The sequence below is a fragment of the Lontra canadensis genome, unplaced genomic scaffold (genome assembly GCF_010015895.1).
Source record: "Lontra canadensis isolate GAN:19392208 unplaced genomic scaffold, GSC_riverotter_1.0 scaffold92, whole genome shotgun sequence".
Taxonomy (NCBI): Eukaryota; Metazoa; Chordata; class Mammalia; order Carnivora; family Mustelidae; genus Lontra; species Lontra canadensis.
The window spans coordinates 6,793,393-6,819,118 of NW_022631086.1; the positions used below are offsets into that span (position 1 = coordinate 6,793,393).

General features: G+C 52.8%; 1 protein-coding gene across 2 annotated transcripts in view; it reads left to right on the forward strand.

Annotated features, from left to right (window-relative positions):
• Positions 1–6,815: 6,815 nt before the first annotated feature.
• SYNJ2 (synaptojanin 2) overlaps positions 6,816–25,726 on the forward strand; it is a 94,738-nt gene continuing 75,827 nt past the window's right edge. The window contains exon 1 of one of the 2 annotated variants that reach the window (XM_032836443.1): positions 6,816–7,021. In XM_032836443.1, coding sequence (XP_032692334.1) covers positions 6,895–7,021 — 127 coding nt within the window. In that variant the 5' untranslated portion in view covers positions 6,816–6,894. The remainder of the gene's footprint in view (positions 7,022–25,726) is intronic. The other variant, XM_032836444.1, reaches the window with a different exon arrangement.

Sequence of the window (25,726 nt, forward strand, 5' to 3'; positions counted from 1 at the left end):
AGCACCCAGCCCCTGGCGAACTCATCCAGGGCCCAGGCTTCAAATGCCATCCGGATGCCCATAGCCTCTATATTTCCATCTCCGCCCAGCCTCCACCCTCGGACTACAGGCCTGTGTAGCCCACCACCCATGGGACACCTCCACCTGCGTTTGAACGAGGCGCCCCAAACACGTGACCCAGCCACCTGCTCCTCCCTGCGCCGCCTCCATCTGACGCCAATGCCGTCCTTCCAATTGCTCTGGCCAAAAGCATAGGGTTGTCCAAACTCCTCTCTTTCCCCCATATTCTTATCTGCTCTAACAGCAAAACCCATTGGCACACCCCTCAAAAGCCTACGCAGAATAGGACTGTTTCTCTCCAGCCCCCTCCCACCCTCCCTGTGGCACCCTGGCCACAGCAGCCTCCCTCTCTGCTCCCTGCTCTCCCTCCCTCTGCCCTGCACACAGGTTTCAGTATCCCAGACCTTGGGACGGTCTGATGAAAACCGCATCTGAGCTCGTCTCTGCTCTGCTCCCATCTCTCAGAGCAAAAGTCAGTGTACCTGATTTCAAGCTTTACTACAAGGCTGTGATCACCAAGACAGCATGGTACTGGCATAAAAACAGACACATAGACCAGTGAAACAGAGTAGAGAGTCCAGATACGGACCCTCAACTCTACGGTCAAATAATCTTCGACAAAACAGGAAAAAATATACAGTGGAAAAAAGACAGTCTCTTCAATAAATGGTGCTGGGAAAACTGGACAGCTATATGTAGAAGAATGAAACTCGACCATTCTCTTACACCGTACACAAAGATAAACTCAAAATGGATAAAAGACCTCAACGTGAGACAGGAATCCATCAGAATCCTAGAGGAGAACATAGGCAATAACCTCTTTGATATCAGCCACAGCAACTTCTTTCAAGATATGTCTCCAAAGGCAAAGGAAACAAAAGTGAAGATGAACTTTTGGGACTTCATCAAGATCAAAAGCTTCTGCACAGCAAAGGAAACAGTCAAGAAAACAAAGAGGCAACCCACGGAATGGGAGAAGATATTCGCAAACAACAGTACAGACAAAAGGTTGATATCCAGGATCTATAAAGAACTCCTCAAACTCAACACACACAAAACAGATAATCATATCAAAAAATGGGCAGAAGATATGAACAGACACTTCTCCAATGAAGACATGCAAATGGCTAACAGACACATGAAAAAATGTTCATCATCACTAGCCATCAGGGAGATTCAAATTAAAACCACATTGAGGGGCGCCTGGGTGGCTCAGTGGGTTAAGCCGCTGCCTTCGGCTCAGGTCACGATCTCAGGGTCCTGGGATCGAGCCCCGCATCGGGCTCTCTGCTCAGCAGGAGCTTGCTTCCTCCTCTCTCTCTGCCTGCCTCTCTGCCTGCTTGTGATCTCTCTCTGTCAAATAAATAAATAAAAAATCTTAAAAAAAAAAAAACAAAAAAAAAAACCACATTGAGATATCACCTTCCACCAGTTAGAATGGCCAAAATTAGCAAGACAGGAAACAACATGTGTTGGAGGGGATGTGGAGAAAGGGGAACCCTCTTACACTGTTGGTGGGAATGCAAGTTGGTGCCGCCTCTTTGGAGAACAGTGTGGAGATTCCTCAAGAAATTAAAAATAGAGCTTCCCTATGGCCCTGCAATTGCACTACTGGGTATTTACCCCAAAGATACAGATGTAGTGAAAAGAAGGGCCATCTGTACCCCAATGTTTATAGCAGCAATGGCCACGGTCGCCAAACTGTGGAAAGAACCAAGATGCCCTTCAACGGACAAATGGATAAGGAAGATGTGGTCCATATACACTATGGAGTATTATGCCTCCATCAGAAAGGATGAATACCCAACTTTTGTAGCAACATGGACGGGACTGGAAGAGATTATGCTGAGTGAAATAAGTCAAGCAGAGAGAGTCAATTATCATATGGTTTCACTTATTTGTGGAGCATAACAAATAACATGGAGGACAAGGGGAGTTAGAGAGGAGAAGGGAGTTGGGGGAAATTGGAAGGGGAGGTGAACCATGAGAGACTATGGACTCTGAAAAACAATCTTAGGGGTTTGAAGCGGCGGGGGGTGGGAGGTTGGGGGAACCAGGTGGTGGGTATTAGAGAGGGCACGGATTGCATGGAGCACTGGGTGTGGTGCAAAAACAAGGAATACTGTTATGCTGGGGAAAAAAAAAGTCAGTGTAGCGGGGGCTTACATCCCCTCCATCCCCTCCTCAGGGATTTGCACTGGCTGTTCCTGGCACTAGAACTGCCCTTCCCTGAGACACCCACAGGGCTCTTTCCCTTCAGTTCCTAACTCAGACGTCACTTCTCAATGAGACCTTTCTGACCCCCGTTTAAGTTTGTCCCCCCCAGCATTCTCCTGTGCCCCCCAGCACTATCACCACCTACCATGTTAATGGATTTTGTTTGTGCGATGTCCCCTCTGTGGCAAGGACTTTCCTCTGTTTTGTGTGCTGCTGTTTCCCCAGCGTCTAGAACAATCCTGGGCACACAGCAGGTGTTCAGAAAATATCTGTTCCCTAAATTCATCAGCCGGGGTCAGAATCATTGCCACAGGTGACCACAGAAGTTGTGACTCCTCCGCTCTCCCGGGACGAGATGGAACTAAGGGGACTCATTTATTCACTGGACAGGCTCTCTGGTTGCCACTAGGAATCAGCATTCCCGCTCGGCGAGCTTGTAGCGCAGTGGGAGGAGGGGGACAGAGGAATAAGGAAATAAAGGATTTCTTCTGTCGGAGAGGGAAGCATGCAAAGGAGAAAATCAGAGAGGGGAAGAAGACGGGAGATAGCATACTGGTCTGCTCCAGGCCACTCAAACAAAGTTCCACAGACGGCGGGCTTCAACAGCAGAAGTTGATTTCTCACAGTTCCTGAAGCTGGAGGTCAGAGAACACAGCGCTGGCAAGTCGGGGTCTCCGAAGGCCTCTTTCCTTGGTCTGTAGGCCACCAGCCCTCTTTTCCCTTTGGCTTCCTGCAGTCTTCCCTCTGCGCCTGTCTGTATCCTGAACTCTGCTTCTTATAGGGGCACAGATTGGATTTGGGTCCATCTGCGTGACCTCATTTCAGCCCAATCGCCTCTTTATGGGGCCTGACCCTAAACACAGTCACATGCTGAGTGTGAATTTGGAGAGACACAATTTAGCCCATAACCGGATGTGAGGTGGGTGGAGGAAATTGAGACAGAGACTGGCTGACGCTTTCAGGACGCCTCCAGGGGCCACCCCACTCTGGAGGTCCTGGAGGTTCAGCAAGGCCAACAGAGCAGCTTGACTTCATTCTCTCTTCCCCTGGCGTGGGGCCTGAGAGCCCCCCCCACCCAGTCCACCTCCCACTTGCAGCTCCCCATGAGCTCCGAGTCTGTGTCAGAGAGAACCAAACCTCAGTCCATGGGGAAACTAACACTGGTCAGACCCTGGATATATTTTTAAGGCATTGCTGACAGAATTGAGACATTCTCCTCCTTTGGCAAAGAACCCAAGAGAAGACCAGCTGAGGTTGTCCCCAGTTTTAGGATCCCAAGATCTCAAGCCCAGGGGACTTGGAACACACCTTCTAGAGACAGCTGTGCCACAGCAAATGTTCTGGGCCTTTCTCGCTTTCCTCAGTTCCCATTCCCAACCCCGTTTTTTGTTTATTGGGGGTTCAGCCGGGGCCAGGTCTTTGAAAGGATGATGTCTCTTACCCTCCTTCTCCACTCTGCCCTCCCACTGTCCTATCTCTCCCTCCTGCCCTGGGGGCCTGACAGTCCTTCTCATCTCTGGAGGGAAGGGATGCATCCTCTCCACACAGGGGCTCTAATTCCCCACCCCCCTCCTGTCTGCTGCCTGCAAAGGCCTGGCCCATCTCAGAAAGCCTCTACTTTCCCCTCGGGCTGCATCGTATCTGTGTTTCTCACAGTCAAGCTCCTAGAGCCTGCCCACTACTCTTCCTGCCTGCATTTCTTCCTTAATTCTTTGCAAGCTGACTTTTTCCCAGCCCTCTAATAAAACTAAGCACTCGAAGGTCATCAAACCAAGGATCTCTTCTGAGTCCTCATTCTTGATTTTTTAAAAAAGTTTTTAAAGTAGGATCCACACCCCTGGGGCTTGGACAAATGACCCTGAGATCAAAAGTCAGATGCTTAACCGAATGAGCCACCCAGGCGCCCCTGAATCCCTCTTCATACAGACCCTTCTGAGGTTTACAACCACTGGCCACTCCCTCCTCCCTTGGGCTTCTCTAATCTCTCCGGCTGCTGGTTTGGGGCTTTCCTTTGTCCCTCCCAGGCTCAGAAGCCCGTCTCCACTCCCCTGCAGAGACAGCCTCCCCACCACCTCCACTGCTCCTGTCTGGCCTTTTCTACTGGCTGACCTTGCTCATCTTAAGCTCAACTCAACCCCTTCCACACCCACCAGCCCCCTCCCTGGTTCTCCTGTCTCTGTCTCTGGAGCTGCTCTGTCCCATTCTCTAAACACTGGCTTCCTTTCTGGGACTCCTCGCTGTCCTTTTCGCCTCTCATGCCCCACAGACACAGCCGTTCATTTCTTCCAAAACTCTCCCCTCTTTCTTGCTCTGCTTTGAGATTTCCCTGGACTCCAGACTCCCCAGGTCCTGCTTGCCTCCCCCAGCACAGCCAGCATGAATTTGCTGCGGGGGATGGGGGAGGACCCCTGGCCCAGCAAGGCAGTGTGCACGTGTCCACCACCCCTGTGGACAGTTCACTCCAAACCTGAGGGGAGCGACCTGAAAACCCAGCAGGCTCCTGGCTCATTCAGCCACTTGTCAGAGATGAGGGGGGCGGCCACTATGGTTCACGGAGTCTAATAAGACGCACACGGTACCATTGCTGCAGTCTGGGCACAGCCAACAATTTACACAGGTGAGCAGGCAGCATTGCTCCTTTCTTAGCGGTTCCTAAAACCGTGGTTCGTCTTACCCCTGATCATGTTTTAGATTCTATAAGCTGTAAAGCTCAGGTGCTGGTCTTCACTGTGGGAAAGTTTCTACAATACGCACAGCATGGCGCTAGGCAGAGTTTCGAATGATGTGATGCTGGAGAAGGCACAAAAGAGCGCGAGAGTTAAAATTTTAAAAGCCTGGTCCTCCCTGAGATCTTACCCCTAAATTGTGGAACAGAGCTAAGAGAAAAGAAATATAAAAACATGTCTCAAGCAACCCATGAGCACATGACAGCTGAAATGTACATCTGTGAATCTGAGTACCTACATATAAACGCTATTTCCTGGGACCTCATCATTCCAGGAGGGCTTCCTGGAGGAAGCGAGCTTCAAATTTAAAAGGAAAGGAAAGTGGGCCGGAGGGTACTTTGTATCACTTCATGGGTACACTGTTCTCAGGAAGGTAATATCTCCATTTCACCGAGGAAGAAACTATGTGGACAGCTTCTGAGCATCCTACCTGGGACAGCCACACTTCATAACTGAATTTGTGAGCAATAGGACAGAAGCCCAAGGAATGATTTGAGTCTCTGCCAGTTGTTTACATTTACTTTATTCCCCAATTCATCACCTGGGTGGTTGTCCACAGCGGATTGAGTATCTGGTCATTCTCAGTCTTTCATGAATGTCTGTAAAGGGGACCACAGTGTCCCGCTGGGCACTGGGGACTGCTCCTTCCCAAATATGCTCCAGAGACAGAGCCTGACCCAGAGCCTCCTCAAGGTGAGCAGGTTGGGGTGAGAAGAGCCCGGTTGGTTTGGGGGCCTGATGGAGGTCTCTGGGGCTGTGCATACACACCTGTGACAGGAGAAGAAAACAAAACCTTCAATCCCACCCAAGGCGCCATTCTGAGTAAGCCGTCCCCCCAACTCCCCTCTCCAGTGGAGGAAGCAGGGATATGTGCTGGGGGGCATATGTTGTGGGGACAAACAGGCTAAGGGCAGTATCTGCCCTGATGTCAAGGACTATACCCCAGAGTGGGGGGAGGGGCTGCAAGCTGGAGGGGAGAAGGCAGCTGCCTCCACCAGCACCTGACAGCCGCCCTGACCCCTGACTCAGCACCCATCAGGTAAGCGAGTGGGACAGGTACTACCTTCATCTGATAGGTGAGGCAAGCTGGCTCCGAGAGTCAAGGTCACATAAGGGGCCCGCCTAGAAGTCATAGTCTCCGTTCTCTCCAGGGCATCACGCCTTGGATCCCCCCAGATTCCCCCTGGTGTGGAAGTGGACCACAATATCCTCACGTATAGAAAGGTAATAAAAGGCAACATTTCTTGATCACTTTCCACTCGCCAGGCGCTCACTGAGCCCCTTTGGGGAGTTAGCTCGATGCTCAGTGCCTGCTCAGTGCCTCCTTAAACCCGCTACACCCGCAGGGCAACTGAGGCACATAGCGTTGAAGTGACCGGCCCAGGGTCGTGCACCGCCCGGGCGGGGACTGGGGGGAGGCAGGCGGCGGACTCCGCCTCGCGGCCCCGCGGGCCCGGCCCGGGCTGCCCATATAAGGCCGCGGCGCCCTGCAGCGTTTCCAGGCTCCATGGGGCACCCCGCGCCCGCGGCCTCCTGCGTGTCCAGGAATGTGTGGAATCTTCCTCCCCGGCTGCCGCCCGCCGCAGGGAGGGCTTCCCCTCCCGCGCGGAGCCCGCGATCAGCCCCCGAGCCAAGCCCCGGGCCCGCCCGGCCGCCCGCAGCAGCCGCCTGGCCGCTGGGGGGAGCGCGGCGCCTTCCGCAGCGGGACGCGGGGGCGGGCGGCGGGGCGCCCTCACCTGCCCCGGGCGGGGCGGGGAAGGCGGGGGAGGAGGCGGGGGAGGAGCTTGCGCGGGGCCGGCAGTCCCGGGCCAAAGTGAAACTCCGGGCACTTGCGGGAGCGCGGGGAGCGGGTCGGGCTGCGCGCCCTCGGGCCGGACGCGCCCCGGCGCCCATGGCGCTGAGCAAAGGGCTGCGGCTGCTCGGGCGGCTGGACGCCTCGGGGGAGTGCAGCGTCCTGCTGGAGGCGCGCGGCCGCGGGGACTGCCTGCTCTTCGAGGCCGGCACGGTGGCCACGCTCGGTGAGTACGACCCCGCCGCGGACCCGCGGGCTGGGGCTGCGCTCACCTGGTCTCCCGTCCCGGGGGAGCGACGCCCGAGGCGAGGGCGCCTGCCGCACCCAGAGAAAGGGCCACCTCCCGTCCCCGAGGTGACCAGCCCCGGCGGGGTGGGGGGCGCGCCGAGACAGCTGGGGCGTGGGGGGCGCGCGCGGGCTGCGGGAAGCCTGTTTGAATGAGGTGACCCCGGGGACGCCGGAGTGGCCCTCGGGCTGGGCCCAGGGCGCGGCGGCCCCCAGCTCCTCCTGGGGGGCTGCCCTCGCCGCGCCCGCCGGTGGTTGCGTTCTTGGAGAGCGGGTGTGGCCCTTAACGCCCCGCGCTCCGCCGGGACACGTTGGAGATGCACCTCGATCCCAGGGGATTGACTTAAGAACCGCCGGACCCTGTGCCTGGTGCTCGTTTTCCTTTGCACCTGTTGATGAAACCAGTGATCGCCTGATTGCCCGTTGGTTTGTGAGGGCTAGCTTCTGTTCCGGAGGGACTGGGGGACACAAGCACGGGAACAGAGACCCCGGAGAAACCTCTGATCTTACCTCTATTTGCCTCACGTAGATATTTGGGCGAGAAGTGTCAGTTCTGCAAAGTGCGGAACTTGTAAGCAAACGTGCTAGTCGGTGACCCTGCCTTTATGCTGGATGTATTTGAAGTTAGACGACACCAAGCCAGTACATTTCATGTCGGTCCTTCAGGAAGTGTGGAGACTGGCTTTGTGCCAAGGACTTTAGTGATGATCTCATTTAACTTTCACAATTGCGCCAAAGAGCTATTATTATCCCCATGTTATAGATGAGTAGACTGGGGCCTGAAGAGACTGAGACTTGCTTGCCCCAAGGTGACACACCTCTACCTGAGTCCTGTGCTGCGTTTTCAAAGATTTATTTATTGGGGGGGGGGGGCAGAAGGGGAGAGAGAGAATCTCAAGTCGACTCCCAGCCCCTGGTGGGACTTGTTCTCACACCCCGGGATCATGACCTGAGCTGAAACCAAGAACCAGGGGCTTAACCTGCTGAGTATGTTATGTTTCATACAATGCATGGCTTCCTTGGTGTCACCAACCAGTCACCCTATCCCCTGTTTTGTGGCTAACTTCACGGGGAAGGCCAAAGTGAGCAAAAGCAGGTGAGATTGTTAGAACTTTGAACTTGAACACTGGAGAGTAGGCTTCCCGGTGGTGTCCTGCTGTATCATCTTACCTCGTTGCTCCTAAACGAACTTAAGCGAGGAAGGTCACTGTCCTTTAGGTTCTGGATGACCAGTCCCTCACTCCCACAACACTTTACAAATGTTTCCAAGTCTTTTAGCGCCCAGCATCGGTATGCATGGATTCTTCAATTAGGATATACATCCTGGAAGAGTCCTTTCTTCTACTGCAGTTTCCCTATAATCATTTCTTTAGCATACAGTTATCAGGCTTGTTTTCAGTGGCCTGGTTACCGAAACAATGTCTCCAGTATTGTCGATACCGTAGTGTGCCTCTGATCCTTGATTAAATTATTATCAGATTTCTCTGGCTTGTGCTCTGTCCTGAAAAAATCCAAGTTTGGTCATTTGCTAAGGTCTTGAAAGAAAACCACAGAAATTTCCATTCCATTTTAGATGTCTACTTCATACCACATTTATCAGAGCTGAGAGATTCATTTCATGGTACAAAAATACTCCTTCATCAAAGAGATTAAAATGTCCATCACTTGGATTATGGCGATGTGAAACAAGGTTCGTGGGCATTTAAGAGTTCTTTTGAAGCCACTTGGAGAAAAAGACTTTATTTTTTCAGAAGAGGAGACTTTAAAATGATGGATGAAAAGAATAAAATGCATATTTTCCATTTGGAAATTCAGTTTGGGCTGCGATGCGTGTATTTCTGTGGGGTTTCCAGAGCCCTGGATTCTAGTACAGAGGGTAGTATGGAAGGCGTTGGCTGGTCTTCAACTCATGTGCAGCCCACATTTGTCACTTAACCTAGCATTCATTTTTCGGTAGAACTTAGGCTCGGATACTTAATTCTTCAAGTCTGCTTTTCTTCAGTGAAGTGAAACTATTTTTAAAAAGCAGCTGTCGCGTCCTTGGTGGCATTGCTCTCCGGGTGGGGGCCGGGCGGGGATTATCCAAGCCTCCTGTTACTAGAAAGTTGTTGTTTGAGGCTTTTCAAGTATCCGAAACGCGCCGCATTTGGACAGAATGTTGCTGAATTTGAAATCCCGTCTGTGCTTCAGAGGGCTGGCTTCTTGGCTTGCCTTTCCTTGACAAGGAAAAGTGGACTTTCATTTTTTTCCCCCGGAAGATTCCAGTGTCTGCTCTTGCCAGGGGCCAGATATCTGTGGAAGCCAGCGTAGCTGGCGTGGGGATCCTGACCGCTCACCCTTTCCATGAGGTTCGAGCTGGGGGGGTGGGGGTGAGGGTGTGGGGGCAGCTTCCTCTCCCTTGAGCTTCGGTCTCCTCTGATGGGTCTCCCCTGGAGGAACGAGAGGCCAGGGTCACTTACGTGGACGGTTTATGACCATGTGGGTGGGGTGGTTCCCCCCCAGCCCGGGAATGTTCCTCCCTCTCCGTCCTGCTCTGAGGCTGATTTATGCTGCTGCTTTTAGGGGGAGCCGCGGGAGAGCCAGCATGAGCGGCTGCAGGACAGCTCTTCAAGAGACACGTTAGCCCATAAGGATCCACACTTGAAAGGGCCTCTCTAGGCTGGTCTGGGGCTCGCGAACAATGGCTTTGCATTTGCAGGCGGTGCTCAGAGGCAGTCCGGGGCTTGAGCTGGGCTGTGAGTTCAGGAGAAGCTGGTGATGCTTGGCTGGGCTGTGGCTGGGCGCCGTCCCTCTGTTCGTTCCACGGTGACTCTGGGGACCGTCTCCACGCCAGGCCATGGAGCCTGCCAACGGGAAGGTTGCTGAGGGAATACTTCTAAATTCCTGCTTCTGAAGGAATTAGGTTGAGAGTCTATCTTCAGAGTAGTTCAGAGAACAGGGATTCGGAAGCAGAAAAGCCAAACACGGTGGCACCAATTACAAAAGGTTTTGTTACGTTTTCTCGTTTTCTCGGTGACCTAATTCCAAGGCAGGAGGCTTTCCAAGCACAGGTGTAAAGCCATGGCATAGCATAGCTGGGGAACAGCTCCCCGTGGCCGGCAACCCACAGTTAGCACAGATGTTCTTTTATTTGCACATCCGGAGGAAAAGTACTTGCTGGCTTTCCTTTCGTCTCTCTTAGACTTGGTGTGGACCAGGGGAAGGGAACTGTGCCTATTGCCCACGGATTTCATTTTCAGAACGAGCACGGATCCTCCAAGTCCAGCCTTCTCCAGACAGCCCCCAGGGCGGGCGGCCGCCAGCGTGCGTGCGGTAGCACAGGTGTTTGTGAGCGAGGGCAGCCCGGCCTCTCCCCCGCAGCCACACGTGCTGTTGCACAGGGAGCCGGGGCCATGGGGGGGGTAGGGTGGGAAGGAGGCCTGGGAGACTTAATTAACTTAATTAGTGAGTGTCCCTAAATTACACTGAGCTTCTGGGGGGAAAGTTTCTGTGTAAACACCGGGCCTGGGTTTTCCCAGCCGATGTTTATATAAAGGCCACAATATCCTGCTTTGTTTGATTTGCTGAAACGGCCACGGAGCCCAGCAAGGCTTCTCGCTGTGGCCTTGCTCACTTTCCCCGGCTTTGCGGCCATCAGGTGTGACCTGCTTCAGGGCACCTGAGAGAATCCGTGAGTGGCCAGGTTATCCGCTCTTCTGAGTGGAGACTACAGGGACATGTGGCACCAGGCAGGGGCTCCGGGCTGCTGACTTGGGACACCTGGGCAGCCCCCACATGTCGGCCTCCACGGCTCATGCACGGGTCCTTCTTCCTACTTGGGGGTAAGCTCCGCAAGGGAGGCACGAAAACGCCAACGGGGTACTTCTGCCTGTCGTTTGCATACCCCACTGGTAGAAGTGCGATGTCCTGTCTTGCCAGGCTCCTGTGACTCAGACACCTTTCCCGTAACCCTTAAGTGTGAACATTTCCCAGTGTAGGAAAGTAGAAGGAAAAACGAATCCCCATACCTGTCACTCAACATTGGTATCTGTCAATATATTTCAGTTCTGTGGCACTTGTCCCTGTATTTTTTTAAAGATTTAAAAAAAATTTTATTTGAGAGAGAGAGAGAGAGAACATGGGTGGACCAGGGAGGGGCAGAGGGAGAGGGAGAAGCAGGCACCCAGCTGAGCAAGGAACCCTATATGGGGCATGATCCCAGGACCCTGGGAGCATGACCTGAGCCAAAGGCAGATGCTTAACCAGCTGAGCCACCCGGGCACCCCTGTTCCTGTATTTTTTACAAGGAATGAATCTCCTAAAATTTAGTTGGTTCAATGCCAAGCAAGATTTTAATGTATTTGACTTGGCTTCCCCCGCCCCCGACCCTGATTGCATTTGTGTCTATGTGTTTAAGTTCAAAGTTTACTTGACAGACTGAGATGTGGCCAGCAACAGAGATGGTGGTGTGAATTGATTCTGAGATTCTGAAGATACCTTTTTTTTTTTAAGATTTATTATTTATTTGTTTATTTATTTATTTTGGAGAGGGGCGGGATGGCAGAGGGAAAGGGAAAGAAGCAGACCCCACTGAGCAGAGAGCCTGATTCCACAATCCTGAGATCCAGAGATCGCGACCCGAGGTCATGACCTGAGCCAAATCAGGAATTCCCAGTGTAACCAAATGTGCACACAGATGCCCCCTCTAGCCAGGCACATTTTTAAAAACAAAGTGACCACATGGGAAGAGTAAACCTTTGGCTGAAGAGCAGGACATCCCCACCATGGGATGGCCCTGATGGGCTCACAAGGAGACAGTCTGAGCTCTTTGGTGGCACTGCCCTAGATCATGGCTGGAGGGGGCCTTGCCCGTGCCTCTCATTGAAATGAGGAGTTGGGCTAAGGGGCCATGTCCCCCTGTCATCTGCAGTCGCCTCTCTGGACCTCACTGCAGGTACTCAGGACCCTGGAATTTCCTACCCAAGCAGTGCCCAGACTGCTTCCTGCTTGGGTCTCTTCCCAGGGTCTGTGACAGACTGCAGTGCCCATGTCCCCTCTGGGTCCCGGGGAAGGGGGTGTGGCCGGGCTGCACTGTATGGAACTGGACACAGGACACACTGGCTGGGGTGTCCCCAGGTGTGTGCATGAGGCCTGGCAGAGGTGTGAAGCCTGGAGGTGGGAGGAGGGAGGAGAGTGGTGTCCATGGAAAGAGAAGGGCCCAGGCTAAGGGCAGCCGCCACCACTGGCCACATTCTGGACTCATCTTCTAGTTAACAACAGGGGTGAACTTCTCAAGCTAAGAGGGTAGAACATATTTTGTTGAACAGAACTGTGGCAAGGGTCCAGGGCACTGGGTCTCACCTCTGGGGTGTTCCTTGGGTACCAGGTCCCACTTTGGGATTTTTTGGTGCTCAGCATCTGTTGCTAGACTGGGTCAGCCTTTCCATCTGAGATGAGGAGTATTTTCTGTTGCTGGGTTTTCTGCCCACACCTGAAGTGTCCTTAAAGCCCTGGGAAACTGCCCCCGGCTCAAACTTGGGAATTAGATGGGGGTCCCCAAGCATTTCTGGGCAGCGCAGGTGGTGTGGTCACCAGCTGCCTCAATCTGAAAATCAGATCCATTTTGCAGGGGTGTCTGCTCCTGACCAAGCCAAGGGCTTGCAAGCAAAGCCCCCAGAGCTGCATTAGCATTTCCAGGCCGCATTTGCAACGGGCATCGCTTTTGTTTTCCACGCACTGGCGGGTATTGTGCAGATACTGGTAGATTTGTCTGGGTGCTGGTAGATGGGGGGCAAGGGTTCACCCTCGAGGCCAAGGCAAAACAGCCCAGTTATGGGCACTTCCTAACTGTGATCAAGGAACGCTGGAAGGAAGCTTCGGGTACTGTTTTGTACATTAAGTCATTCTTGGGGACGATTTAATGCAAACCTTGAGAAATACACATGTCCTTGGGGCGCCTGGGTGGCTCAGTCAGTTAAGTGTCAGACTCTTGGTTTTAGCTCAGGTCATGATCTCATGGGCCCTGAGATCAAGCCCTGCTGGGCTGTGAGCTCAGCGGGGAGTCTGCTTTCCTTCTGCCCCTCCTCCCACACTCGCTCAGGGGCACATGTACACATGCGCAAGCTTTCTCAAATAAATAAATAAATCTTACATTGATCCTGTATTAAATGGATAGAAATTTATTTCAGGACATATTCATATATCATATTCATATAACATTTTGCTTTGAGGATGTTCATTGCAAGCTGCTTTGAATTTTTAGCTGATCACACAAAGCTTAGTCCAACTCCATAATAATAGTGAACATTTATGGGGAAAAAACGGCTGACATTTATGGAGCACTTACCAGGTACCCGGCGTTGTTCTAAGTGGTTTACATGTATTGATTTATTTAGTCCTCACTCCGAGGTAGGTATTAATTAATCCATTTTACATCCCGAGAAAGCGCGGCACAGACCAGTATAAGAGCTCACATCCCTAAAAAAAAAAAGGAAATTTCAAGGGCGCCTGGGTGGCTCAGTCGGTTAAGCATCTGCCTTCGGCTCAGGTTGGGATCCCAAGGTCCTGGGATGGAGCCCCACATCGGGCTCCCTGCTCAGTGGGAGGCCCGCTTTTCCCTCTGCTTCTCCCTCTGCCCAAGCTCATGCTCTCTCTCTCTCTCAAATAAATAAATAAAATCTTAAAAAAAAAAGTTCAGTGTGTGTATGAAAAAGACTAGTTGTGTCCTGTTGTCTCTGTGAGTATTTTGGGCTTCAAAACACATGTGTCGCGGCGCCTCAGTGGCTCAGTGGGTTAAGCCTCTGCCTTCGGCTCAGGTCATGATCTCAGGGTCCTGGGATCGAGCCCCACATCAGGCTCTCTGCTCAGCAAGGAGCCTGCTTCCCCCACCCCCGCCTACTTGTGATCTCTCTCTCTCAAATAAATAAATAAAATCTTAAAAAAACAAAACAAAACACATGTGTCATCAGTCAGTGAAGATCAGGGGTGCTGGGGAGTTGAAATAGGCAGAGCCTCCCCTTGGGGACTAGATTTTTACTCGATCCTTATGTCAACAGGCGGGGTCAGGCTTGGGGAAGCATTTGCTCACTTTCTGCGCAGCGTGTGGTTACAGGAAGGGGACATCTTGCAGAGAAACGTGGGCTTCGGTCCTGCGTTCCAGAGAGCTGAGGTATTGCGCTGGGTAGTGACCTTCCAAGAGGATGGCCCAGCACCTCCAACAGAGCCTGATTAGGACTCCAAGCTCTGAAGAAACTGCTAGGGCCATAGGTGCAGCCACGAGCCACAAGGCTCCCTGAGGACATGCTTCTGGATGTGAGGTATGTCAAACCGATGATATGTTGGACTGTTGTCTTCCCGAAGATGTCCTCAGAAGATGTCCTCATTTGAGCGGAGAGAGATGCCTGAGGGCGTGACTGTCTTCCTGTCCTAAGTTCTCTCATTCTGGAGGACTGCGGGTGGGGGACAGGAGGGTCTGACAGCTGGGTGGACAGAGCTGCGTTTTGCACCCAAGGTGGGCACCGGGCATCTGTCGTGGGCCTGGTGCTCAGCAAAGGGCCTGTCCAGGAAAGCGGGATGTGCCTGGCCAGGTCCTGGGGGAGCGGCTGTCCGCATGCACACTGTGGGGAGCGCGACGGTTGCCACCTGCTCGTAAAGCTTCCTGGTTCAGAAAATGACTCTAGCGGGAGGAGTCACTTTGAGCGCATTAGCTAAGGAGGGCAGGCAGGGCAGCTCCTGGTGACCCAGTTCTTGGGAGCAGTTCCAAAGTACGAGTCAGTGTTTTGAGGCTCAGGGACTGTCCTGGAGAGCCTTCTGTGATACCACAAGAGCTGCTGCTTCCTTCTGTTCCTTCTGTTCCTGCTGCTCTGTGCCTCTCTAGCCCACCTCCCCCATTCTGTGAGACCCGGCCTGATGGGGCCCCCCTCCCCGACTTCCCTGTCCAGCCCGACCAAAGCCGCCGTGCCGGACACGTCCGCTAGTCGAGAGCAGGCCTCATCTTCTGCAGCTTCTGCTCCTTGACAAGGTCTGAGACGGTGCTCAGGGCAAAGCTGGTGATAAGAAATGGGGGGGGGCTGGGTGGCTCAGTGGGTTCAGCATCTGCCTTCTGCTCGGGTTGTGATCCCAGAGCCCTGCATCAGGCTCCCGGCTCCACGGGGAGTCTGCTTCTCCCTCTGCCTCTGTGATTGCTTTCCCTCTCTCCCAAATAAATAAATAAAATCTTAAAAAAAAAAAAAAAGAGGGACACCTGGGTGGCTCAGTTGGTGAAGCAGCTGCCTTCGGCTCAGGTCATGATCCCAGCGTCCTGGGATCGAGTCCCACATCGGGCTCCTTGCTCGGCAGGGAGCCTGCTTCTCCCTCTGCCTCTGCCTACCACTCTGTCTGCCTGTGCTCATGCTCTCTCTCTCTCTCTCTCTAACAAGTAAATAAATAAAATCTTTAAAAAAAAAAAAAAGAAAGAAAAGAAATGAAGAGTGACCTTCCTCTGTCCTTTAGAGCAGGGTAACGTCTCAGAAAATGAACTTGGGCCACCAGAGCGCTCCTAGTTTTGAAATTGATGTGGGATTTGAGGGGTGAGGTGGGGAGAGGGCAGGGTGGTCACAGTGAGGCTCAGACCCAGCATGGAACTGGGGTGGTCTGGACACCCACCAGGAGCTAGGAAAATGGCCAGATTTAAGCAAGGCGTGAGGTACATTTCTTATCTCTGCTGGCCAGCTGCCTTTTTGTATTCAACTTGTGTTGACTATGTTACTGATTGATGGTGGTAATCTCTACTCAGAAAAAGCAAAAAGCAAATTACTTCCCTTTCCTCACCCTAGAATGTTCCAGTGAGACCTCCACTACACCCTTCACCTGTTTCCTCTGCAGCCTACCGGTGGGAGAGACAAGACCTGAATTCTAGCCCTGGCTCCTACTGTGAGTCCTTATCTGTTCTTATCTGAGGGAACTAACCTCACAGGCCTCAGAGTCCACATCTGAAAACCAACAAAAGACAAGCAGCATTGCCTTTCCTTCTCTGGAATTCCATGTGTCTTTTTTTTTTTTTTTTTTTGATAGTGAGACAGATCACAAGTAGGCAGAGAGGCAGGCAGAGGTGGGGCCGGGGGCGGGTGGGGCGGGGGTGGGGGGGTGGGGAAGCAGGCTCCCTGCTGAGCAGAGAGCCTATGCGCTATTGGATCCCAGGACCCTGAGACCATGACTTGAGTTGAAGGCAGAGGCTTAACCCACTGAGCCACCCAGGCACCCCTCCATGTGTCTTAAAAAAAAAAAAAAATTAAGCACTAAGCATGAGCAAATAAGCAACACCCTTACATTACACACCTAGTAAAAATAATAAACCACCCAGAAATTTGAGTCTTAGGAGAAATGATCAGGCAAGGTAAAATTGAAGATGGTTCAGATCTGAGTCTGAGCTAAGAATCTAATGCTCTACTTTTTTTTATTAGAGACTTATGAATTAACTAAAAGGCATAAGATTCTTTCTCCTTGGTTCTGCCCCTTTCCCAATAGGCAGAGAAGATTTTCAAAAGGCAACAATAATTTAGCTTCAGTTAGGGACACAAAGTAAGGTATTTCTTAAAATATCATAAAATGTGCCAAAGTAGCAGCTCCTTTAGTTAGTTCTTCCTAGCATCCCTTAACATTTCAAAGCTCCTGGGGCGCCTGAGTGGCTCAGTGGGTTAAAGCCTCTGCCTTGGGCTCAGGTCACGATCTCAGGGTCCTGGGATCAAGCCTTGCATCGGGCTCTCTGCTCAGTGGGGAGCCTGCTTCCTCCTCTCTCTCTCTGCCTGCCTCTCTGCCTACTTATGACCTCTGTCTGTCAAATAAATAAATAAAATCTTAAAAAAAAAATTCTTGCCTTCGGTCATAAACATAACTTTGCTTTTTTAACCGTCTGCTCTGCAAGGAGGAGTTTGGGAGTGTGTGGTCTTCTTTCAGCGGCTTTACTGACTGTTGCGTGAACTTTGCTTCGCCTCAAACCTTATCCTGGCTGACAATCCAGTATGTGGGGAAAAAACTCTTCAAGTGGAGGAGACCATTTTCTGCAGCTCCTGCTTCCCGTTTAGGCGACGCTGAGGTCGGGTGAAGCCAAGAGGGATCCTGCTGGCAGAAGGAGTGACAGAACGTGGTCCAATGTGGCAGCCCCCGGGCTCTGGCCCAGCAGAGCTGTGGCACTCCCATCCTGGCCTGCTTCAGTAATGGGCTCGTTTTTATGTAAATGATGTAGATAAAGAAAGGAATATTGGAAAGCTTGGGCTAGAAATAACTTGCCAGCAGCCCAGGCCTGAGTCAAGCCCTTGTGATAAGGTCGATCATAGGGGTAAGGGGTATCTGCTTCTCTTTTACCCGGACCACCAGCAGGGGTGAAGGTGGGAGCTGGGGTCCAGAGGGGCGTGGCCTGTGGCGAGGGGGGGGGCTGTGGCTCAGGAGGGGCAGAGCCTGCGGCTCAGGAAGTGGGGGTGGCAGACCAATCTGAGATACATTGAGCTCTGTTCCTCCACCACCTCCCTTGCTTTCCAAGCTGACCTGTCTAGGGGGGACACTTTTTCCCAATTAACAGAAAGGCACCCTGTGGGATCTAGGCTACCTTGGAGAAAGCAGACCGGAAAGGCCTTTTTCTAACTTGCATGGCGGCAATGAAATTTTAATCCAACCGTGGAGCTGGTATTTGCAGCTCACCCCTGCGACACAGGGCGCATTGCCTAGGAGCATACACCGGAAGGGAGGAATTGTACTGAAATGCCATTGCCTGCGGACGGTGGCTGCAGACCTGGCGGGTTTCGGCCGTGTGTCTGTCTTCAGCACTCTCCGCCGTAGGTTTCTTGGAAAGGGAAAGTCTTGGTGTTAGGAAATTGAGGTTGCTGAGAGCTTATTAGAATTTTGTCTCAAAAAGAGAAAATAGACCCAGATCCCAGACCGGGGAGTGATCCTGGAAGAGAAGTTGTGAGCTTGAGAGGCCGAGTTTCGTGACTTTAGTCCGCCACCAACTTTCTCCGGGCCTTGTAGGAGGGGCCTCAGTTTTGTGGCCTCTGTGTGCTCCCCTCCTGCAAATCCTTAAGTCTTTTGGATGCAGAGGATACGATTGTGCACTTAGAAGTTTCAGGAGACAGATCCTGAAGGATCTATCAGTGGGATGGTGATACTAAGGGAGGGGGATGGACGGACACATGCACGGGAGGGAGGGAAGAGGTGGAATGAGACTGGGAAAATGTTGCTGGCGCCTGGGGTTGGGTGATAGGTATGTGGAGGTTCGTGAGACTTAGTGAGTTAATAAGCTGGCTATTTTTCAAGCTCGGTAGATAAAAATTGATGGCTTTGCAATACACTATCGTGAGTCAAATAGAAATTAGAGTATCACATGGGAAAAAAAAAAAAAAGATTCCACTCCCAGGGACAACAATTTCCAAGAATAAACATCATAAAATATGCAACGCCTCAAAGAAGAAAGCTATAAAACTTCACTAAAGCACCAAATAATTGGAAAGGTATACTGTGTTCTTTGATAGGGACATCAACACTGTAAAGATGTTCTTCCCCAAGTAATCTATAAATGCACGTATCTGTGAGTAAAACCAATTAAATTCCAATAGGAGTTTGATGTAAAACATAGGGGACTGACTAAGAATATCTGGGACTCCCCCCACACTTAAATGGCAGCCCCATATGGGTGAGGTAGGAGCTCAGGGACAATAACTCCTGACTCATCCTGGTTCCACTGTCTTCCTCCGCTCTGCCCAATCTCCCAGCAAGGCCAGGCTTCTCTACCTCCACACTCCACAAGGATCTGGATGCCGTACGGTGCTCCTCCAACCAGGCCCTCTTTCACTTGGACTCGACGCTCCCACCTAACTGGTGTCCCAGCCACCACTCCCAGGGCTTCCCCAGCCCCCATGCAGGGAGGGACCTGCTTAAGCCTGCACTTCCTAAGGTCTCTGCCCTGGCCTCACCATTTCCTGAGCTCACTCCATGTGAGCAACCCTGGCTGGCCCCTGCCTTGGAAGCTTTTACATGCTGTGCCTTCTGCCCGTAGTTCTCTCCCCCTCCCCCAACTCCGGACCTCTGCCTGGCTGTGTCCTCCCCATGTGGGGCTATCTGGATGATTTGGGCAAGACTTTCCTGGCCACTCTAGCTGATCTGGCCCATGGTATCCACACTCCCCACACCCCCATTGTCACTGGTCTATCACCTGCTTTCTTTGTCTTACCATAAGCACCTTCATTGTTTGCTTGCCTGTGTCCTGTGTAATGTTCACCTCAAGTGTGCAGGCTTTCTGGGAGCAAGAGGTTGCAGGTTACATCGTGTCCCCCAAAAAGATCTGTCCAAGTCCTACAGTACCATGATAACGGAATGTGACCTTATATGGAAATCAGGTCTTTACAGCCATATTTAAGTTGTAAATTAAGGTGAAGTCATATGGGAGTAGGGTGGGCCCTTAATCCAGGAGGACTTAGTGTCAGTAGAAAAAGAGAAGACACAGGAACAAACACACACAGGGAAGACGGCCATGCGAAGACAGAGGCAGATATGAGAGTGATGTGGCCACCGGCCAAGGATCCCGGGGGCCCCCAGAAGCTGGAAGAGCCAAGGAAAGATCCTACTTTGGAGCCTTCAGAGGGATCATGGCCCTGCCAACACCTGAGTCTGGACTTCCGGACTCCAGAACTGTGCATAAAGTGTGGTTATTTCCAGCACCCCGGTCTGTGGTACTTGGTCTTACAGCAGCCCCCGGAAACCACAATAAGGGGCATTTTCTGTCTTGCTCAGTACTGTCTTCTCAGCCCTGTCCGGTGTAAGGAGCAGCTCCAGAAACACTGAGGAATGCTGAAGGAATGGCAAAAATAGCCAAGATTTTGAAAAAGATCAGTGAAGACGAACTTGATCTAGCAGATAGTAAAGCATACTATAAAGCCGTAGGAATGTTATAATAGAGGGGCGCCTGGGAGGCTCAGTCCACTAAGCGCCTGCCTTCTGCTCAGGTCATCCCTGGCTTGTGGGATCAGCCCCGCATCTGGCTGCCTGCTCAGCGGGGAGCCTGCCTCTCCTTCTCCCTCTGCCTGCCACTCCCCCTGCTTGCGCACTCTCTCTGTCAAATAAATAAATAAATCTTCAAGAAAAAAAGAATGGTATAATAGACAAAAATCAATAGATTAGAAGAGAGGGCTCAGAACACACTTAGGTAAATGGATTTAGTTTATTATAATGGTGACGATTTAATGAGCCAGGGGAAGGGTGGCTATTCCACAAGTTGTCTTGATACAATTGACCTGTGCTGTGCCGGGGCGGGGTGGGGGCAGGTGGGGGGCAGGAGGGTGCTCCTCCTTTACTCAGCCGGGTTCCCCTTGGACTGTCTAGTCTGAAAGGAGGAGGGCAGAAAGCTCAGCTTGCCCCCAGGACCGTGCTGGCTGTCCCTGTCCAGGAGACCGAGTGTTCTTTGTAGGAGTTCTGGCAGGTGACTGCATAGCCACCCGGCTGGTAACTACCTTCTCCTTTGTGTCCTGTTGGAAACAGCATCTCTTTAAAAAAAAAAAAAAAATTATTTATTTGAGAGGGAGAGAGAAAGAGAGCGAGCAAGCCCAAGAGCGGGGGTGGGGGGGGAAGCAGACCCCCCACTGAGCAGGGAGCCCAATGCAGGGCTTGATCCCAGGACCCAGGGTCATGACCTGAGCCAAAGGCAGACGCGCTTAACCGACTAAGCCCCCAGACGCCCCCGAGCCAGTGTCTCTTATCAAACCCCCAGAAGTATAGATTCCATGCTTCACCCAAGCCCAAGCCTGGTGTCCTCATCAGCAGATATAATTCATTTATGGCTCTTCTGTGTCCAGGAGCAATGGGCCGCTCGCGGTCATTTTTACCATAAGCAGTGTTCTCTAGTCACATAGTTGATGGCTGACCGTTATGGGGTTCCTAGGTTTTGTTAAGCCCATGGGGATGCTAATTAAATTAGAACCCTACATTATACCATGTATTAAAGCAAATTACAGAGGCCTTTATGGTGAACTCTAAAGAATCCCAACTTTTAAAGTATTAGAAGAACATAGAAGAGAAACTTTCACAGTTTTATGGTGTAGAAAGCCTTTCTAAACAAAGCATAAAACTCAGAAGTCAAAAAGATAAAGAAACCTGGTAGACTTAAAGAAATATCTCTTTATTGAAGTACGACACACATAGAACAATAAGCAAACCCCACCACACAGCTCCTGAGTTTTCACAAAGCGAACACACCCCCGTGACCAGGGAGGGATCTGGAAACAGAGCCTCGGTGGCACCCTGGGAACCCCTGCACAGCCTTTGCCCTGTGTCCGACCGATAGATTGGACTATATAAATATGTAAATCTCCAGGATATCAAAAGACACCTTAAAAGTGCTTTAGAAATGAGCAACAGCCTGGAAAGAAATCGTGTACACCCATGTACAACATATAAAAGGGTCAAAGACTGACAATCATGGGATGTAAGAGAGCGCCTATAGATCATAAAGAAGGACAAATAGTTCACCAGGAAAGATGGCAAAGGATACCTAAGTCGTTCCCAAGAGGAAAACTGCAAATGGCCCATGGAGCCAGCACGGCCCACTCTGCTCTAGGCCGGAAGCCATCTCCTCCGTTCTTCTCGCCCTCTCCCTCCTGTGACTCAGGCGTGGAAGGCCCAGGACAGACACTGCATTCCACCCAGGGTGACTCCTCCCTGCTGCTCCCCCAACCCCCTCCACGCCCCTGCTGTGCCCTCCCACCTGTCTCTCCCTTAGGCCTTGACCCGTTTCCCAGGAGACATTTGGTTCTCTCCTGCACTGGCTCCTGGGCCTCCAGACGAGCCCAGATCTGACTTGTCCTCTAGGGACACACCTGCTCAGGTTCCCGCCAACCTCAGTGCGGGGAACATCAGGGCGGGGCTCAGGTGCTTGACACAGGAACAACAGCTGTGGCAAAAGGTAGGAGGGGGCCGTCATTGCTGGAGGTTGGGGCAGGCGGTAGGTTTGGCATCCCATTTTGAAAGGCTAGAGTCGGGGGGGGACCAAATCGGCCCCCGGAAAGGAGTGTGGGACAGGTACCAGCAGCAGCAAAGTGTTTGTTCTGTAAAGGCGAACTTCCCCAGGGAGAGGCTGCTGAACAAAGGGACTTCACAGGAAGATGACTGGGGGAGTCTGGACCTGGCACCCCCCGCCCCCCAAGGAAATGGGCAACTCAGGCCATGTGATCCGTTCAGCCCAGGGATCCCGGGTCTGTTTGACCTCTGTTCGCAGAGCACACATCAGCCTTTTAGGGGACACCGGGGTCTGTTGGGGACTCGCTGCTATGAAGTGATTAAAATTCTAAGGCCAGGTTCTGACCCTTCCACAGACTTTCCTGTTTCCAAGGCTGGAGCTAATTTCGGGTACAGAAAGCCTTTGGCCGGTGGGTAAGTCAGAGGAGGCAGTCCCCAGATTGAGGAAATGGGGTAGTAGGGCCCTTTGAGAAGGTTTCTTCTGCCCTTTTGTAAAAATAGCGTGAATATCTTCCTTTTTGTTGTGTGGGGCCTCTGTGAGAAGCAGCCGTGTTTAATTAATAGACGCGTGTGGAGGGAGAGCCCAAACTTGTCACAAAAGATGCCCCCAAGTATTCCCTACGTGTGGGGATGCGAATAACAATCCACCATCAATAACAACAGCACCATCCACGTGTCTGCTCAGAGTTGAACTTCCTTCATCTTCCCGGGCCTGTGCGTCCTGTTTGCCCTGCTATAGCGCTGTGTCTCTGTGGCCCGTCCAACACCAGTGACCACACTGGTGTTCTAATCACATCTCTAATGCCAGCTTTCCTGCTAAACAGCAACAATAATTTTTTGTAACAATCAAAGAAGGCTGAGAAATGAATTATAGCCAGTTTTCTGGATTCTGGATTAAAATACAGAGAAGAAATTGGCTTTTGGTGGATGGAAGAAGTCTTACCTCAGCTTTCTGGAACCGTGTCCCGTCCTCAACAAGTCCCTCCCGCACCAACCTCTGTGAACCCCGCCTTCCCCTGCATGCCATCCCCCAACCTGAGGCTTGCTGGGAGTGGGGCAGGCGACCCCTGTTCACAGCCCCTCCCTCCCCCAGGGCCAGGGTTCCTTCTCCCGCAGAAGGACCGTTCCTGGGGACCCACGCCCGCCCGTCCTCACTGAGATCTCCCTTCCTCCTGGCCACGCTCTCCATTCACAGAGGAGCTGCGCTCCTGGCTCCCAGGGTCCTTTCGCCACAACTCCTGTCCCCGTCCTCGGTGAGCTCCTGGCCATCAGCACGACCCACCTGCTCTGCGGGCCTCCCTCTGCCCTCACCGGCTCACTGCCAAGCCTTGCCTTCCCTTCCCTTCACTCCGCTAGACCTTCTACTCACCAGGTACTAGGCCACCCTGCAAGTTCAGCTCCGGGCACCCACTACTACCCCGACCCAGACAGCTCTGCAGCCACCAGGCCTTCGGTGTCTGGGCTCTGAAACCTTCCCGCCACCCTCACTGCCCGCACACCCTCCTCCTTCGCTCTCCTCTGGCCGACAACGCACTCCATGCACTGACCACTCCTGCACGCACTGCCCCCCACCCCCGCAAGCCCGGCAGCCCCCCAGCCCGGGACAGGGCCACACGCCCCCTTGCCCCATGCATGTGCCCTGGTTGTCGGCTGTGGCAGGACACGGACTTCTCAGTGCAACTCCTCAAGGGGTTTTTGTGCTGGTCCGTAGTTTCATCACATTTTCCTTTTAAAGATTTTATTCATTTATTAGACAGAGGGAGAGCGCATAAGCAGGGGGAGGGGCAGAGGGAGAGCGAGAAGCAAACTACCCACTTGAGCAGGCAGCCCCAAGCGGGGCTCGATCCCAGGACCCCGGGATCATGACCCGAGCTGAAGGCAGACGGTAGCTCCACCGACTGATCCTCCCAGGCACCCCGCCCCGCATTTTCCTACTCTGGTTGCTCTTCTGCTCCCCAGGATGGCTGTTTCACACCTCCTCAGCCTTCAGCACCTTGGGCCTCTCAGCTAAGCTTTTGCTTCCTATTGCCTCGACAAAATAAAAGGAATTTAAAGGAGAACTTTCATGAGCCCCACCATCTGACCTGTTTGCCCTGTGCAGGCGCTCTCGCCCCCTTCCCTCTGTTACAACGATGACACCGGTGTCCCTGGGGGTCTGCCTTCCCGCCCCCCCCACCCCTACCTTGAAAGACTTTGCTCCCACTCTTTCCCCCTTTCCTTCCTAGCCGGGTGATTTCCACCATTAAACCCACAGACAGTCAGATCTCACTTTAAGGAACCTTCTCCCGGCCCCAGCCCCTCACCTCCTTCCTCCATTTGCATGCATGAGGGGGTCGTGCACACACGTGCCATCTCCGCTCTCCCTCCCCCCATCCTCCCGGGGCCAGGCTTTGGAACTTGCCGCTCCTCTGAAGCCCTTCATCAAGGTCCCCATGACTTCCGGGTCCCGGGATCCCGCAAAGGTCTGTCCTCCCTCCAGCAGCACCTCCCACCCAGCCCATCCCACCTTCCTGAAGCGATGCGCCTTCCCAGGTTGTGTTCCTCGCTGCCATTCTCCCGTTCTCCCGTTCTCCCCAGTGCTCCAAGCACCCCCGCTCGCCCCCCTTGGCAGAGGTGCGCATCTGGAATCCTTGCTGAGCGATGGAGTTGAAGCAGGACAGGGTGTGACTTTCCCCTTTTCTTCCCATGCCGGTTGGGCCTCTCGCGTAGCACAGATATATGTGGGTGACACTACATGGCTTCTAAAGGGGTGCGTGTGTGCCTGCACGTGTGTACACGCATGCACGTGCCCACACCCCTGCATGCAAATAGGGCTTCTCTGCGAAGGGGGAGGCTCTGAGGAGGGGCGGTTCAGCTGGACGGATAACTGAGGAAGGAAGAAGAAAGAGGGATGTCCTGGGGAGCTGTTTTGGCTTGTCAGTTAGAGAGGAAACTGGGAAGGGAGCTCTCAGTAGAGCCTCCAGGGCCAGGCCAGGCCCGCGGACCTAATTTGTTAGTCACAGGAAGCAAAATGAAGGGCTTGCTGTAGGAGGAAGGGACACATCAGGACCCACTCCAGGAGGAGAGCCTGGGGGAGGGGTGGGGCAGGGCCTCAGGAGAGTCGGGAGGCCCAGGAATGAGATCTGCGGTGGGGCCAGGAACAGTGCCCCCAGGGAGCGGGTCTACAGGATCAGCCTCGCCTATACAGTGGATAGGCACATATTTGGAGAGAAGTAGGTATTGTCAGGCTTTGCTCTGCCTCCCCTCCCTGTGCAGCGCCCCGCTGGCCCCCATCAGAAGCCTGCTCAGTGTGGGCGGAAGACTCCCCCTAAAGTCTCAGTGTCCAGCCCTGTGCTCCCGCCCCCTTGTCTGAGGAGCTGGCCTCCTCCTCCAGCTTGGTCACAGCCATGGCTGACCTCTGTGCAGGGAGCAGAGTGGGGAGGACCCACCCCAGCCCGCAGATGTTTTTCCAGCTGTGGCTGCAGGAGAGGATACATTTCCCTTTTATTTTCTCTGGTCGGTTTGCACAAGCTAGCACAGCCTTGGTGGGAGGCCGTGCACTTGCTTAGGTCATGTGTTTCTGCGTGCCCACCCCCGCTCGCCTCCCCTGTCCCCACTGACTCTTTGGTGTGGCCTGGACTTTTGTGGTGAGAGAGAGAAGCAGTGGGGAGTACAGGAAAGTTTCTTTTTGGGGCTGACCTGGGTCTGCCCA